Source organism: Notolepis coatsorum, assembly GCF_963971535.1.
Source record: "Notolepis coatsorum genome assembly, chromosome: 5".
Classification (NCBI taxonomy): domain Eukaryota; kingdom Metazoa; phylum Chordata; class Actinopteri; order Aulopiformes; family Paralepididae; genus Notolepis; species Notolepis coatsorum.
In genome coordinates, this window is record NC_140169.1 from 192,617,623 (window position 1) to 192,636,433 (window position 18,811).

The 18,811-nt window shown below is 43.9% G+C and overlaps 1 protein-coding gene across 1 annotated transcript in view; it reads right to left on the bottom strand.

Moving 5' to 3' along the window:
- Positions 1-18,811, bottom strand: part of xpo4 (exportin 4) — a 234,477-nt gene that overhangs the window by 27,827 nt on the left and 187,839 nt on the right. Inside the window, exons 14-16 of the mRNA XM_084314483.1 lie at positions 10,207-10,366; positions 9,274-9,443; positions 7,196-7,370 (exon numbers count right to left, since the gene is read on the bottom strand). Coding sequence (XP_084170609.1) covers positions 7,196-7,370; positions 9,274-9,443; positions 10,207-10,366 — 505 coding nt within the window. The remainder of the gene's footprint in view (positions 1-7,195; positions 7,371-9,273; positions 9,444-10,206; positions 10,367-18,811) is intronic.

Below are 18,811 nucleotides of genomic sequence, written 5' to 3' on the forward strand. Positions count from 1 at the left end.
AAAAATATTCGAACCAACATAAATGGCATAGCCATACTCCCCTATTCAATAACAATGCACTCCTTATTGGAAAACGACATATAAGATACCCCAAATGGGAAAAGCAGGGCATACACACATTGGGAGATGTTTTCAACAAACAGGGTTTTTGTAGCTATCAAGATATACATAAAAAATTTAACCTCACCAGTTCCACATATTATTTTTACGCACAGTTATTGGATTGTTTGAAGGCTCATGGAGGATACCAATTGAGCACCACAGATATCACAAATTCTTCTATGAAAGAGAGACAACGAGAGGCTTCGTATGGAATCCTCCCCCTAGACTCAGTCTGGAGGAGGGATATACCAGACTTGGAAATAGATTTTGATTGGCAAGAAATCTGGGCAAACGTTCGAATTGCATCACGGAACTTGGACCATCAACAAATTAATCTTAATTATATTCATAGGACATACCTGACTCCTATAAGATTGAACAGAATGGGACTTAAACAAGACTCCCTATGTTCCTAATGTACAAATGGGGATGAGGGTACATTTATGCACATGTATTGGGATTGCCCACCGGTTAAGATATTCTGGAAAGAAGTGACCCAGCAATTATCAGTATTCTTATTTCTGAACATACCTGTACATCCCTCTGTATTGCTGTTGAATGATGTATTTCAGTTTGCAGCCCCTATACAGCTAAAGAGACTAGTTTTATCCGGTCTCACAGCTGCTAAAAAGCTGATAGCATCACGATGGATTCAACCGGAAAAAATGTGCCGGAAGGTATGGGTTCTTACCTATCTCGATGTGATTTATCTAGAAATATCTACAGCAAGAATTTTAGGTGTCAGTGAAACCAACATTGCAATCTGGTTAGAAGTGGTGGAGAGAATAAAAGCTAGCATATGAATTGTAGTGCCTGGTTAGAAACGAATGAAAATGGATGGATTATCCAAGTGGGGGTCCGGGGGGGGGGGGGGGGGGGGTTGAGCGAGCAGGAGCATATGTATGTATGGTTTTAGATAGCAAGTATTAGGTATATATCTCATAAACTACATTTATAATGATTCAAATGGTGATTTCATTGGATGTTTACTGTTAATGATTGTGTGTCTAATTTGATGTTATGTTTAAAAAATAATAAAAAAAAAATAATAAAAAAAAAATATATATATATATATATCCTGAGGGAAAAGAGATGAGGAAAAAGTTACCTAGAGACGCATGAATAGAAAACAACATGTGAAGTAGATAAATAAAAAGGAGCAGGAAGATTAATAGAAGAGAAAAGTAAGGGAGGATGATTTTGGAGGAAGGGAGGAAGGAAGGGAGGAACGAAGGAAAGACGAAGAGATCAACTGGAGTCTATTTCCATATCTTCTCCTCCTAAGAGCCCCGTACACACAGCAGAGGGAGGACAGAGCAACCGTAGGCGTCAACAGCTGCAGCCTTGTTCTTAAGGCTCAACTAATGACTTGAGAGAAGCAGCTTTGTGGCTCCATTTACCCCGTCAGCCTAATAACAGGATCACAATTGAAACACAATATGATCCGACACAGCAGCAGGACCCAGGGGGGGAATAAAGGGACTAGATTGTCTCCCTGCAACCCAACAGCAAGACCCAGGGGGGGAATAAAGGGACTGGATCGTCTCCCTGTGACTCCCTTTGCTCTGAGACAGTAACGTGAGAGAACCATACGCTTTAGAGACTAATAGGCCTGATGAGGTGGTGTGATATAACTGTACTGGGCCCCTTTGGACTCGTTTGGCAAGCTAAATACACAAATATCAATAAAGTGATTTATACACTATAAAAATAATTCACAGCATTCAAATTTTCCATTGTAAATTGTGGCACAGTACTTTATAAACTTTTAACACTTACAGAAATATTGATAAATGAGGCTCTAATATGTGCAAGTAGTCCAGAAGTTAAATGTGGTGATGAGGTCAGGTGACTAATAGATCTTTGCCCTATGTTGATCTTAAATGTATAAGGTCCTTGCTATACCCTATGTTGATCTTAAATGTATAAGGTCCTTGCTATACCCTATGTTGATCTTAAATGTATAAGGTCCTTGCTATACCCTATGTTGATCTTGAATGTATAAGGTCCTTGCTATACCCTATGTTGGTTTTAAATGTATTAGGTTCTTGCTATGAGGCTATGGAACACAACCCTTTGATTGATTGATTGTATGTATGAAGCCCCAGTATATATAGGTGTGCGCAGGGTTAGAAATAAAAAAAAATAATCCTGTTTTTTTTGCCCCCCTTAATTGATTTTCGGGGTATTTTTTTTGTATTTCGGGGGCACAGAATTTTTATGAAGAAAATTAACAAACTTTTTTTTACAGTCTTCGTCCCTATGTTTGATAACGTAATGTTAATGTCTCCATATATAGGGCTCTACGCTAACCTTTTTCCCAAGGAGCACATGTGCTCCTAAATAAAATTTTAATAAATACAATCTAAATAAAAATTTAGGAGCACACAAATAAATTTAGGAGCACAGTGAAAATTGTTCAAGTAACAAGAGTTTATTAAACTATTTATTACATGCATATTATACTGTGCCTGTGCATACTAAGGGATAAACATCTGTGCAAATAGCACATACCACCAAAATCACAAATTGGCCCATGCCTAGACGCAAAGGATATCGGTTGTCAAGCTGCTTTTGTATGTTGTAGTCTGGTCACGATACCAGCATTTTGACTTTGATACAGATAGGAAAGGCAATGGAATATATTATTAGATGACAGAACATGGAAAATTCTTCATACAATTATTTAATTCATTATAATTGAAACGCTTTTGAATAATAGTTAATTAATAGTTAATACAATTATTCTGTTACAGCTACAACTGAGCTATAAGTTATACGTATAGCTACTGTCCATCAATGTCTTCATTTAGAATGAAATAGGTTCAGGAGAGAGAGATGTAGAGAGGGAGAGGGAGAGAGAGCGAGACACACACACACACAGATAGACAGATATTCTCAGCCCCCCCGGGCCCTTTCCTCTGAGCGTTCCCAGTGATGGCTTACTATGTGTGTGTGTATGTGCGTGTGCAAACGGGAACGGGACACACATCTGCGTCACACCACCAAAGTCGTGTGCGTGTATGTGCGTGTGCTAACTTCGGTAACGTTATCCGCCTCAGTAACATTAGCTGCCTCGCCAGATTCCTCTTTCTCCTCGTCTCTCTTTTGCTCAAAATAAAAATTAATGGCTTCATGGCTGGCTGAATCTTTAGCGTTGTCCGATTCTGAATGTATAACTTGGTGACTTTCTGTTCCAGCGCGTACTGTGTTTATCGTTTCATTTCTCTCGTGAAACCAGCCGTGTCACCGCAGGAAACTCTACTGTGATTGGACGTTTATGCACCTTGTGGAATGTGGGACTTGTAGTTTCCCTTAGGAGTCTAACCTAAAGAGCTCCTCCTCCTGAGAATTTCCCCCTTTTTTTTTGTTACATAATATAAAATTACAGATTCATACCTTCAAAATAAGCCATCAATTGTCAAATTTGAGACGATAGTTTTCAATCAATGTCCTATCAAACATTCTGGTACAGTCATTACCAATTTGCAGCAGGAGCCTCTGAAGATAATTCAGTGAATTCAGCTAATGATAAGGGAACTACACTCCTTCCCAGAATTCAATGTGATGTCAATGTTAATTTCAATGACTAATTCACACCATGAAACAAAGGCCCAGCAGGGAACAATTACAGCTGAATGGGGGTATAGTGTGACTGATCAATACAGGCAACACACACTTTGATTTGATGCCATGCATATACACACACTAGATAGACAGAGGTTTAGATATTTAGATAGATATATAATAGTAATATAATAGAAAGAAAGAAAGAAAGAAAGAAAGAAAGAAAGAAAGAAAGAAAGAAAGAAAGAAAGAAAGAAAGAAAGAAAGAAAGAAAGAAAGAAAGAAAGAAAGAAAGAGAAAGAAAGAAAGAAAGAAAGATACAGAGAGAGAGACATTTATAATAATAATAATAATTATTATTATTAAATAGAATCATTTTCTATAGGCTTGCCGTGGTAGTCAGTGATACTGGTGTATACACACACTAGATAGACAGAGGTTTAGACATTTAGATATATATATATAGATATATAATAGTATAGTAATAGAGAGAGAGAGAGAGAGAGAGAGAGAGAGAGAGAGAGAGAGAGAGAGAGAGAGAGAAAGAGATACAGAGATATATACAGAGAGAGACATTTATAATAATTATATTATTAATTAGTTTTTTACACACACACACACACACACACACACACACACACACACTAATAACATGATCATAACCAAACCAATTTCAAATGTATCATCAAGTACAAAATAGATTTGATCGTAATATTTATGAGAATGCATGTTTTTTCACACTACAGGAGGAGTATGTCACAGTATGATATCATAATCGAACATTCTAGAACCTTAACCTTAACCATGCCTAACCTTAACCGGCAAAAGAATACACGTTAAAAAAAAAATTTGATGGGATTCGAACTCGTCAACAACGGACCGCAGGACCGCTGCTCTGCCAGGTGAGCTGAAGCGCCGAATGAAAATAGTTGCGGAAACAGTAACAGGCCACCTCTCTACTCTAGACTAGAGAGCTGTCATCACCGTGATGCGCGCTTGAATGAACTGCGAGATAACTCATAACTCGTACACACACGCACTCTGTCTCTGCCATACAGTAGTTATGTTGTTTTAGCGCGACGTGGGTATATACACGGGCGAGGATGAAAAGCTTAAGCATGTTAGACTACTTTTAATTCATAAATTAACGTTCGGTCGGGTCCGCGTGTATTCTCGAGACTGATAATAATAATGCAGGACCTATTCAGATTATATTATCAACGACAGACAGTGAGAAACACAACCCCCCCCCCCCCCCCCTCTCGCGCTGAAGAATATGCATATTAGATCACTCAGTGATTAACACCTATGCGCTGTTTGTGTGTGCGCGCGTGCATGTACGTGACGCGTTGTAGTTTCGGGGAATACAGGGATATTTAGAACTATACAATTTAGCAAGAATTAAACATATTTACAAGTCGTATTATGTTTAGCAAGTAAGGATACATATAGATTACACTATATGCACTCGAAATTGTCTTTGTTCTATTTTTACAGATTTTAGAAAAACGGGACTTCCTGAGCATTTGTGAGAGATTCTAATTCTTTTGTTCTCCGCCCACGGGAGCAATAAGCCCCGTTTTAACAGCGGAGCTTGTAATCTTCACTCGCACACTGCGAGTAAATGATTTTTCCGGTTCGCACACACACATTATTAGGGGCAAATACGAGTGAAATGCTCGCACTGTAGAGCATATATATAATTATATATATAATTAGTAAACTGTCGGGGGCTTTTCTTGCCCCCTTAACTGATTTTCGAGGGCATTTGGTAAATTTTCGAGTGCATTTTGCCCCAAGCCCCCGTTAATTTCGAACCCTGGGTGTGCGTGTGTGTGTGTCCAGTAGGGATGGGTACCTTTCACATTTGAACCGATACCGGTACCTGTGAATCGATACCGGTACCCAACGGTACCTTTTTTCGGTACTTTAGGGCGTTTTCACACCTGGCTCGTTTGGAGCTGTTGATCCGAAACCTGGAGCGTTTACCCGCTATTTCGGTTCAGTTGGGCATATATGAACACAGCAATCACATTCTGTTGCGGAACAAAACAAGCGGACCGAGACCACCTAGAGATGGTGGTCTCGGCGCAGTTTCAAACGACCCCGACGCGACTCGTATGCTGTGAGAATGCAATCGATTTAGCAAACCGACACAATAATAATAGTGAGCCGTGGGTCAACGTGGAGCAGCGATGACTCGGTACACTGCCTCGTTGATATTTGGGCAGACGATCACATTCGTCAGATGCTGGAGAACACGCAAGTGTACAGAAAGTTTAGTGACTGTAGTGACGCTGCAACAGCAGCACCGTGCAAGACAACACCTCCTCTCTCTCTCCCTCTCAGTCTCACTGACTCTCTCTCTCCCTCTCTCTCTCACCGAGAGAATGAATGTGGACTGTTCCATCGGGGAGCTTCGGTGGTAATGTGAGTGGCTACAGACCGCTGCACTTAAATATAAACATTAGTCTACCTGGAGACTCAATGAGGTAATTGTAGATGTCGCCATAAGACGCTTCTGGCCATTTAGTGGGATCATTGTTTCATTATCCTGGTCGGCTGAAAAAGGACACTGGCCACCGAAGCCCCCCCCTCTGATGGAACAGTCCACATTCATTCGCGCGTCATCTCGCGTCTCCAGACTCTGTGGGCAATCTGCGCATGTGCATGGGTAATAATAGGTGCTTTAAAATGGGCTTTTTCGCTGCCGTTTTAGTTCTGATCGATTAGGAATGGCTCGCGCCGTGTTCAGGAGATTGAGGCGCATAAAAGACTATTCGATCATGTCTCTAGCACCCCCACAGCCGTATCTGCAACCACTTACATCACGGCTCTCATCCACATTCATTAATTTGCTCCCCCGCTCTCTCCTCCCCGATTTCAATGTAACGCGGAGATTTGGGGGGGGGGGGGGGGGCACACCCCAAAATCTGACCAATGAGTGATAGTTTGCTCGCGCGTGCGTTTGTTTTGGTCCGTGTGAACACAGCTGTGTGAACACAAACAAACTAAGAATCAAGTGCAACAATTGTATCATAATAGTCCCTGAATCGGAACAAAGCAAACGAACTACAGGTGTGAAAACACCCTTAGTCTCAAGAAATTTAATTGACCTACCTCAGTCATAAAAAAAAAAATCCAAACTTCAAATAACTACAATTTCGACAGTTTTCGGCTTGTCATTGCTCCGACTGCTTTGTTGTTGAATCAAGTCAAATCCTAGGTAAGCATATATTGTGCGTGTGAAGGTTGACATGAAAAGAAATAAGTAAAAAAAAAAAAAAAAAAAATAATAATAATAATAATAATAATACATTTGTTTTCTTTTCGGTTTCTCACTTGATTCGATACTCGGTAGTACCGACGTGTTTCGGTTCGGTGCCTCAAAAGTACCGAATTCGGTACCCATCCCTAGTGTCCAGTACTGTTGCTTGGTTTCAGTGTACATGTGAGTGAAGCGCCAGTGTGTGTACCTGTGTGTGTGTATGTATGTGTGTGTGTGTGTGTGTGTGTGTGTGTGTACCTCTGCCCAGTACTGTTGCTTGGTGTCAGAGTCCATATGAGCGAAGCCGCCCAGGACCAGAGCCTTCATCAGGGTCCTCTGGACAGAGCTGGACAGCAGGTGGAGAGGAGGGCTTCGACTGGCAAACTGCTTCGCCAAGTTCCACCAGTTCTCACACTGAACCACAATGTTGGCCCTGGAGGACAGAGGGAGGGAGGAACGCAGGGAATTTGGAAAAGGAGATTTACAGTCTGTGGTAACGCTGGAATTGTCATTTGTGAAAGAGTCGTCTCACAATGCCAGACCACAAATCACATCGCTGATCTGAGGTCTGGAGACTCCCCACCTCTCACTTCGGCTTCCAGCAGCGACATTTTGATTGGCTCTGTGTGGCAACATTTTGATTGGCTCTGCGTGGCAACACTTTGACGTCTAGAAGCATCGAGACGTCTACGAAGAGATTCTACTTGCTTTCGCCACGATTACAACAAGCATCTAAACAAGCGTCTTAAAAAGGGTTTCGCTTGGTGACTTCCAAACTTCCTGCAAGCAACTGCCCATTGCATCGTATCACAGTATTTAGCTGATGTTACATTTCAACAACCTTGGAACAGGTTGGTACCCCCCAGAAACACGGACATTAGGTGCCCTTGCTCAAGGGCAGCTGGGCCATATTAGACAGTGGCTGCGGTTACATGGTGACTTTTAATTCCGAATTATAACTTCGGAATCAAATCATTCGGATGTAAAAAAAAATCATGCGAGTTTACATGTCAAATCTTAATTCCGACAAGGTGTTTACATGAAAGTCACTGTCTAATCGGGAGTTTTCGAGTCATCGTAAGGTTTGGGGTTGGGAAGGCTTCTGATTGGGTAAACGTAAACAGGATGTTAACGTCATTACGTTTACCAGAAGTAAACAAACAGCTGCGACCGGTATTCTCAGCTACTGTGCTAGCGTACCAAACAACATTAACCAGACTCTCGGTGTGTCTATTCTGCTAACGTTAAAGGCCTCTAAATGCTACAGCAACTTCAAAGCAACTGCACCACAACATCGACAAAGCAAAGGTGTTGCAGGCCTTTATGCTTCTGCAACATCGACGCACAGCCTATGTAACATTGTACCCCGTATGTAGCAACCCATTGATAACAAGCAGACAAATAAGCATAATTTTTTACTTCCGGGCGGGGGGTTTCAAAATAAAAGCGACGTCTAAAAGCACCGTAAATACGTTTATTCTTTACAATATCTAACGTTACACGAACCTAAACTAATCTAAAGTTAGTTTAGGTTCGTGTTAACGTTAGATAATGTACAAAATAAACCTATTTACGGTGCTTTTAGACGTCGCTCTTTTATTTTGAAATCCCCCGACGGAAGTACTATAGTGTCTGTTGCTAGCAGCTTGACTTTTGCCGGCCGGTTCTGTGCTTTTTCTAGCTAACGTTACGTATCATCATTAGTTTCCAAAGGAGAGGAGAGAAAGACCGCGGCTCACATGCAGCTCAAACTACCTGTTGGAATAAATTAATTGATTGATGTTTAACTTGTCCCTGTGTGTGTCCAGTCATTTCGACTAGCAAACGTTGTATCTAACGTTACCTCAGGATACCATTGTATTTAGTTGGTTAGCTATGTAGCTATTTTGTGGATAGCATTTTGTATAGCATCAATACTAGCTGGCTGGCTACAGCTTTATTTACTAAATTATGGAGGCTTTTTAATCGTCAAGGTAAGAGAGGATTTGTCATGATCAACTGAAGGCGTATGCTATGGAACAATATGTGCCCCTGTTCGCGATCATCTATGTGTACTGTAGCCTATGCGCGATCATGCGCAGAAAGACCGGGGGGAACTAATTCCGAAAAAGCGTTTACATGGACAGAAAAAAGCTTTAATTCGGAATGATAAACGGAATAAACCGGCCACTTACATCGGAATGGATTTTATTTCGGAATGGCCATTTTCATTCGGAATTAAGTATTTTCAGATGTTTACATGATAACTTTAAATAGGATTTAACGTTAATTCCGAATGAAAAGGGGAATAAACTGTCCATGTAAACGCAGCCAGTGAACCTGAAGTGACCTCTCACCTCTCCCTCTTCTCCACCAGAGTGACCAGCAGCTCCACAGTGTCGTTGGCCAGGTCTGGCTCAGAGCTCCACACAGACAGGTTGTTGATCACCTTCTCCAGAAGGTATCCCACAATCCACTGGGCCCCCTCCGTGTCAGCGCCGAACGCCGTGCTGAGGGGGATGCTGATCTGATGGGGGAGAGGAGAGAAAAGTCAAACGGATATGATCGATATGGACTGATCGATAATAGACCGGTCAATCAATCAATTACAAATCAATTACTCCTCAAAAAAGTACGAGTTAAAAGAGAAATACTATATTACTACAGTATATCGTCAACATAACCAGACAGGAGAATGTAATCAAGTAACAGGTGATTAAATGACAACCGTGGCCAACTAGCTGAGTTAATTGGGGAAATTCCCAATCAGGTCTCTGACATCAAGGCCACCTAATTATCCCTTACCCTTAATTGGCTGAAATTAATCCCCGTCTCCTGAGCCTTTCAGCCATTGTGTAGTGTGATGTGTGCCTGGTGTCAGTGTATGGTAGTCATTGTGTAGTGTGATGTGTGGTGTCAGTGTATGGTAGTCATTGTGTAGTGTGATGTGTGCCTGGTGTCAGTGTATGGTAGTCATTGTGTAGTGTGATGTCAGTGTATGGTAGTCATTGTGTAGTGTGATGTGTGCCTGGTGTCAGTGTATGGTAGTCATTGTGTAGTGTGATGTGTGGTGTCAGTGTATGGTAGTCATTGTGTAGTGTGATGTGTGGTGTCAGTGTATGGTAGTCATTGTGTAGTGTGATGTGTGGTGTCAGTGTATGGTAGTCATTGTGTAGTGTGATGTGTGGAGTCAGTGTATGGTAGTCATTGTGTAGTGTGATGTGTGGAGTCAGTGTATGCCAGCAGCTACTCAAACACTAGAGCACTTGTGGGCCAGTAACAATAATAACCTGTTCATAGAGCTTCTCGTCCACCAGCAGGTAGGTCTTGGCCCAGCGCCGGAGGAACCACACGATGTCCTTCCCCATCTGAGGACTGAGGAGCTGCGTCAGACTGGCCCTGGTGGCCCTGGACTCCACCTCAGACGTCCTCAACACCGCAGACAGCAGCCTGGAGGACGGAAACACACAATACACACTTAGATATCAGACTCAGAGTGTAGGAGAGAGAGAGAGAGAGAGGCGGGGGGCGAGTGGACGGAGGGTGAAGGATAGAGGGACAGAAAGATGGAGTGATGGAGAGAGTGGGGGAGAGTGTGGAAGAGGAAGGATTGAAGGGGGGGAGAGGAAGTGAAGTATAGGAGGCAGGGTTGAGAGAGAGAGAGAGAGAGAGAGAGAGAGAGAGAGAGAGAGAGAGAGAACGAAAGACAGGGAGAGAATGAGAAAGAAAGCCGGAGTTAGCTAAGTTAGATAAGATGAACCTTTATTCGGGTGTCATAGCAGCAACAGAGATGGCAGAGAAGGGAGAGGAGAGATACAGGTAGGAATACAGATCCAAACAACCAGGATAATAAGAACAAAATATAAATAAATATATAAAGACAAAGATCTGATCTGCACTGGATTCTCTGGGTGAGTGAACAGGTGAGACAGCACACCCTGGTATTAGTTTCAAGTTTCAAGTTTCTTTAATAGTTGTCATACAGAAGTACAGAATACTTTTATACAAAATGCTTCTTACTGTTACGCTCCAGAGACTGTGCAAGACAAGATAAGTATGAAATAAAATAACATAGTATAGCATGTAAATTAGAAGTAAAAAAAAAAAAAAGGTCACAGTGTTCAGTATAGACATATGTACAATGTTCGATGCAGAATAGACGTAACTGAGTTACCATATAATATACAATACTATGCAGTGTACTAATATACAATACTATATAGTGCAAGGCAGAAATGGGATGAGGTGCAATTTAGGTACAATTTACAGTAGGTGTACGAGTTGTAGTGCAAATCCTTTATCAATAAATATAAAGTGTGTTTGTGTGATCTAAAGTGTGGAGAGTGGGTGCTGCAGTGTGTTGTTTGTTTAAGTGAGTGTGTGCGTGTGGGTGTGTGTGCTGTGTGCATTTGATGGTTGTTGCATAGTGTTTATTGTTCGTTTAGCAGCCTGATGGCCTGGGGATAGAAGTTTCTTCTGAGTCTTTCTGTGCTCGCCTTAAGACTCCGGTATCGCTTGCCTAACCGCAGCAGTTCAAAGAGGCAGTTGTTCGGGTGGCTGGAGTCCTTGATGATTCTCTTAGCCTTCCCCCTGCACCGCTTGTTGTAAATGTTCTGGAGGGTGGGAAGCCCCCCTCCAATTGTGCGTTCGGCTGAACGTGTCACTCTTTGTAGTCTGCTACGGTCTTGTGCAGTGCTATTCCCAAACCAGGAGGTGATGTTGCCAGTCAGGATGCTCTCTATTGTACATGAGTAGAAGTTCCTAAGGATCTTCTGACTGACTTGGAACTTCCTTAGGCGCCTGAGGAAGTAGAGGCGTTGTCGTGCCTTCTTCACAACACTGTCAATGTGTGTGGTCCATGTCAAGTCCTCGGATATGTGGGCTCCGAGGTACTTGAAACTGTTCACTCTCTCAACCGGTGCCCTGTCGATGCTGAGGGGGCTGTAGTCCTTGACCCCCGACCTCCTGAAGTCCACAATCATCTCTTGTTTTGCTGACGTTCAGGGAGAGGCAGTTCTCCTGACACCACTGTGACAGATTCTCTACCTCTTCCAGGTAGGCCCTCTCGTCGTTGGCAGAGATCAGGCCCACCACTACTGTGTCATCAGCAAATTTGATGATTGTGTTGTTGTTCCGCTGTGCCACGCAGTCATGTGTGTACAGGGAGTAGAGGAGGGGGCTCAGAACACAGCCCTGGGGGGCCCCTATGTTGAGCGTGATGGATGAGGAGGTGCAGTTGCCTGCTCTTACCACCTGGGGTCTGCCCGTCAGGAAGTCCAAGACCCACTGGCAGAGGTCATAGTTCAATACCAGGTCCCTGAGCTTGGCTATGAGTTTGGAGGGGACTATGGTATTGAATGCTGAGCTGTAGTCGATGAACAGCATTCTCACATAGTTCCCCTGCCTCTTGTCCAGGTGTGATGCTGCTGTGTGCAGCACATGGGCTATGGCGTCCTCCGTGGACCTGTTGGGGCGATATGCAAATTGCAGGGGGTCCAGGTTGATGGGGAGGGAGGAACAGATGTAGCCCTTCACTAGCTTCTCAAAGCACTTCATGGCTATGGAGGTGAGGGCTACAGGGCGGTAGTCGTTGAGGCAAGCGGGCGTAGATTTTTTGGGTACAGGGATGATGGTGGACTTCTTCAGACAGGTGGGGATGACAGCCTGTTCCAAGGACAGGTTGAAGATGTCAGTGAATACCGGGGCCAGTTGGTCGGCACAGACTTTTAGGACGCGGCCGGGGATGCTGTCCGGTCCTGCTGCCTTCCTGATATTAACTTTTTTAAAGGTCCGCCTCACCTCATGCTCTGTTACCCTGAACACTGAGTCTCCATCAGCAGACCCCCCCCCCTCCCCCATTGCCGTGGTTTGTAGGCTGGTGTTGTTATTCACAGCCTCAAACCTTGCATAGAAGGAATTGAGATCGTTTGCTAAGGAGATGTCACTGTTCAGTTTGAGGGAGGTGCCTTTGTAGTCTGTCATTGTTCTGAGGCCCTGCCACATACCTCTAGAGTCAGCCTGTTCAAACTGAAGTTCAACTTTATCCCTGTAACGCCGTTTTGCCTCTATTACTGCTCTCCTGACGTTGTATCTTGCCGTCTTGTGTTCTTCCATGTTGCCTGTCACCAGCCCGGTGTTGTAGGCTGATGTGCGCACTTTCAGAGCCTCACGGACGGATTTATCTACCCAGGGCTTTTGATTTGGGTATATTCTAATTGTGGTAGAGGGGATTGTTTCTTCTACCAGAGTACAGACAAAGTCAAGCACAGTTTCAGTGTATTCGTTAATATTGGCTGTGTTATCACGGAATACACTCCAGTCTGTGCATTCAAGTGCAGCCTGGAGTGTCTCCTCTGACGTCACGGTCCAACGCTTAACCTCTCGCGATACTACCGGCGTTCGCTTGTGACTTTGTCTATACTTTGGCAAAAGAAAGATGGCGGCGTGATCGGACTTACCGAATTATATACAGACTCTGTCCCAAGTCTACTCCAGGTAAAAACAGTGTAAATATAATATAGTTCTCCAGCAGTTAACCAGGTCAATCCTTCCCCAGGTTGTGGAGCCTTGATGGCTACTGGCACAAAGGACTGGCTTGTGGTGACTCTGTGGCTGAACGTGCTCTCCAGCTCCAGATGGTCCAGTTGGACTGAGGAGCTACACTTCCTCACCAGCTTGAGGTGATGTTACACACCCCCCCCCCCCCCACCCAACATACCACGGCAAATAAGCACACATTGAAGGACCCGAGTCTGAGAACAGTTTGCTCTAAACCTTCCTGTAGAGGCCTCAGTGTTGTCTGACCAGTCTGCTCTAAACCTTCCTGTAGAGGCCTCAGTGTTGTCTGACCAGTCTGCTCTAAACCTTCCTGTAGAGGCCTCAGTGTTGTCTGACCAGTCTGCTCTAAACCTTCCTGTAGAGGCCTCAGTGTTGTTTGACCAGTCTGCTCTAAACCTTCCTGTAGAGGCCTCAGTGTTGTCTGACCAGTCTGCTCTAAACCTTCCTGTAGAGGCCTCAGTGTTGTCTGACCAGTCTGCTCTAAACCTTCCTGTAGAGGCCTCAGTGTTGTCTGACCAGTCTGCTCTAAACCTTCCTGTAGAGGCCTCAGTGTTTGACCAGTCTGCTCTAAACCTTCCTGTAGAGGCCTCAGTGTTGTCTGACCAGTCTGCTCTAAACCTTCCTGTAGAGGCCTCAGCGTTGACTGACCAGTCCAGTTTATTGTTCAAGTGAACTCCCAGGAACTTGTAGATGTCCACCTCCTCCACTCAGATAGTGATGGGGGCTGGGGGCCTCTTCTTGCTCCGCTGGTAGTCCACCACCAACTCCTTGGTCTTGCTGGTGTCGAGTTGGAGGTGATTGTTGTCACATCCTACAGAGATCTCCCCCAGGGCTCCTCCTCGTTGTTGTCCGTGATGTAACTGAGGGGGGGGGGGCTCCGGTGTTGCTCACCAGCCCATTTTGATCCATAATGGATGGATGGTGTTGAAGGCACTGGGGAAATCGAAGAACACAATTGTCACAGTGCTGTGCGGCCTCTAGGGGTGTGAGGTGCTGCAGGACAAGCCTCTCCATGTTTGGGAGTCACTCACCAGGGGTGTGAGGTGCTGCAGGACAAGCCTCTCCATGTTTGGGAGTCACTCACCAGGGGTGTGAGGTGCTGCAGGACAAGCCTCTCCGTGTTTGGGAGTCACTCACCAGGGGTGTGAGGTGCTGCAGGACAAGCCTCTCCATGTTTGGGAGTCACTCACCAGGGGTGTGAGGTGCTGCAGGACAAGCCTCTCCATGTTTGGGAGTCACTCACCAGGGGTGTGAGGTGCTGCAGGACAAGCCTCTCCATGTTTGGGAGTCACTCACCAGGGGTGTGAGGTGCTGCAGGACAAGCCTCTCCGTGTTTGGGAGTCACTCACCAGGGGTGTGAGGTGCTGCAGGACAAGCCTCTCCATGTTTGGGAGTCACTCACCAGGGGTGTGAGGTGCTGCAGGACAAGCCTCTCCGTGTTTGGGAGTCACTCACCAGGGGTGTGAGGTGCTGCAGGACAAGCCTCTCCGTGTTTGGGAGTCACTCACCAGGGGTGTGAGGTGCTGCAGGACAAGCCTCTCCATGTTTGGGAGTCACTCACCAGGGGTGTGAGGTGCTGCAGGACAAGCCTCTAAAAAGGTCTCTGTGACGCATGATTAACGAGGTGATGAAAGTGTGATGACAGATGAAGGAGGGATGGAAGTAGGGCGGGGGGGATTGATGAAAGATTGGATTTCTATAAACCCGAGGTGGTGATAATGTAAGAGGGGAACAGAGGCGATAGAGAGATGCACTGAACCACAGGACAAAGGAGAGGTGGGAGTCAGCAGGCAGCTGTTTGTTGCAGTTGCTCAGCGACAACAGCCTACATTAACATCAACACCACTGACTCCACAGACACACAATTGTATTATCCTACTTGCCGTTAGGACACTGTATTCCCTTACATTCCCCTAAGTCCTCACCCCAGGGTTAGAAATTAACATTTTTTTTCAAGGGCTTTTTTTGCCCCCCTTAATTGATTTTCGGGGGCTTTTTTTGTATTTCGGGGGCACAACATTTTTATAATAAATTAACATAAAGATTATAAAACATTGTTGACACTTTTTTTTACAGTCTTCGTCCCTATGTTTGATAACGTAATGTTAATGTCTCCATATATAGGGCTCTACGCTAACCTTTTTCCCAAGGAGCACTAAATAAAATGTTAATAAATAAAATCTAAATACAAATTTAGGAGCACACAGAAATTTAGGAGCACAGTGACAATTGTTCAAGTAACACACACACACACACACACACACACACACACACACACACGATGTGACATCATGGCTTGGTTTCATGTTTTGAGGTACCTTCAATTATCTGTAAATAATACATACATACTCTATCTAAATAGATTAAATATTATTGTCCCTGAGGGCAAGTTGTGTTGTTGTCTTGATATATCTACAAATAGCAGACGAATAACCGGTTGCCTCTGGATCAATGAATGTCTAATATTGAATAATATTATTAGCTATTTTATTTTTAACATCCCTAATTCCAACAGTCAAGAGGCTTGTTTCAAATTGATACATGAAAAACCCCACACACGCAACGTTTGTGAGTATAGGCTCTGGCCAGATCGATCAATGAAATACGTTGCACGCTCAGCGCTGTGGAATGAAGGAAATGCGCATCGGGATCGGATTTGGATGTTATTCTTTGGAGTTGTGTTACAAATGGAACGGTCTTTCCCCGCCGAACACAAGTTACTTAACGTTACACAGGTTGCGCTATGCAGATGCTTAGCTTGCTAACGTTAAGATAGCAGTGTAATGCTTGATGAAAGCAGAGCGCTCTGTCTGTGTTCGCATCCTCTCAAGTGCCTGTAACACGCAGCGGGCCCCGCCTCCCTCCCTCCTTGGAACAAACATTCCACCCAAAAACTGAATTTCAGTCAAGTTTCAATCTGAACTATTAACAGCGGAGCTGTTTTGTAATCTTCACTCGTCTGTCTTGCACACTGCAAGTAAATGATTTTTCCGGTTCGCACACACACATATTATTAGGGGCAAATACGAGGGAAATGCTCGCACTGTAGAGCATATATATAATTATATATATAATTAGTAAACTGTCGGGGGCTTTTCTTGCCCCCCTTAACTGATTTTCGAGGGCATTTGGTCAATTTTCGAGGGCATTTTGCCCCAAGTCCCCGTTAATTTCGAACCCTGCCTCACCCCGACTTGAACCCTGGACACCAAATGCCTGACCCAGAAGCACCAACTCTAAAACGCCCCACCATTCCTGATATTTGGACCTCGAAAGGATAGGAGTATACAAACACAGACACACACACCTATGTGAAAGGCCACAGAGATAGAGGGCTTAAAGTAGATTAGGGGGCCGTGTCCCACAGAGCTCCCCGTTGGTGGACGACAGTGCATGGTTTCACATTTGTTTGCAGAAAACAAAACCCATTGACATTTGTCTGGGCCAGGGTCGTCCCCTGCCATCGGGAAACCCGACGCCCGCGCTCTCGCCCGTCTTTCCAATCCCCTCTCCCGTCACCGCCGTCACCCCCCTCACCTCATAATGAACAATCTAGAATACACGCACGCGGGGCACACAATGACCTTCAACAGACACAATGTCTGTGGCCCGCTAGGACTCTGTATTATCATCGCTTATTTATGACCATCCTTCTCTGCACACTAGGAGTAGGGACAGACAAATATAACAACAATGTTAGTATCTGCCCATATTGGACGGCTGCTGATACATCTATATTTGTAAAACTACATTTGTCAAAAATGGTTGTCCCTGCTAACTTGCAGCCAGATAGCCTTCTACTGAACGTACAGAGAGGAAATTGTTATCCATCTTAGGCTGGTTTAAAACATACATCAGAGGGAGGAAATGATATGTTAAACTAGGAGATCACATGTCTGATATATACGACAACAACTATGGAGTTGCACAAGGGAGTTGCTTAGGTCCTTTACTTTTCTCCCTTTACATGTTACCGCTGGGTGATATCATCAGAGAACATAATGTAGATTTCCATAGCTATGCGGATGATACACAACTGTACATATCTGCTGAACCAAATGATACAGCGATTAGCTCCATTACAGACTGCTTACTGGCAATAAATAAATGGATGAGTAAGAACTTCCTGAAACTAAACGAGAACAAAACTGAAATTCTAATTATCGGCCCCAAAACTAAAAAAGAAACATTAATAAATAACCTGGGAGGACTAACCACTTGGATCAAATCTGAGGTCACTAGTCTTGGGGGTTATCATAGATTCAGAACTGAACTTCAATTCTCATATTAGCAAAGTGACGAAAACATCGTTCTTCCATCTCAGAAATATAGCAAAAGTACGACCATTTATTAATCAGAACGATGCTGAGAAGCTAATTCATGCATTCATATCTAGCCGGTTAGACTACTGTAATGCACTATTCACAGGTCTCCCTAAGAAAACCACAGAGAGGCTTCAGCTAATCCAAAACTCTGCAGCCCGACTGCTAACTAGAACCAAAAGGAGAGAGCACATTAGTCCAGTCTTAGCTGCTTTACACTGGCTTCCTGTAACATTTAGAATTTACTTTAAGGTCCTTCTCCTTACATACAAAGCTCTAAATGGACAGGGACCTAGCTACATCGCCAACACACCAGCAAGAACACTGCGATCATCAGCTGCTGGACTACTAGAGGCTCCCAGAAACAGTCAAAAGAGGATCGGTAATGCAGCCTTCATCAACTATGCCCCAAAACTGTGGAACAAACTACCCCAAAACATCAGAGAAGCCAACTCGCTAGACATCTTTAAAAGACAGCTTAAAACCTATCTCTTTGCTCAGGCATTTCACTGTGGGGTAATGCAGGAAAATATTTGAAGATAGATATCTGCTACCACCTAGTGGCAAGGGGAAATATTATTATAGAAACATCAGGGATATCCTGACACAAATTGTACTTACCTGCACTATTCTTACCCTGCCTACTTTTATACACTGCCTATCAAATTCATGTGTCGGTTCTATGCTAATTTGTATCTCACTACCTCCTACTGTATGCACTGTAATTTTAAGAGAACTATTTTTATCACACTTTTTACTTCTTACTGATGACTATTTTTAAACTGAATCATTTTAAACTATTTGTATTACTGAATCAAACTGTAAACAGAGAGCCTATTGGGATGCTAGATCCTAATGTGAAACACTGATTTACCATACCTTGCTATTAGGGATGCACCGAAAATTCGGCCACCGAAAGTTTTCGGCCGAAAATGATGTAAGTACTGCTACATCTATACATTTATGACATACCAGATTTGCAAATACAGTACTGTTTGTGATACAAAAAGACCCA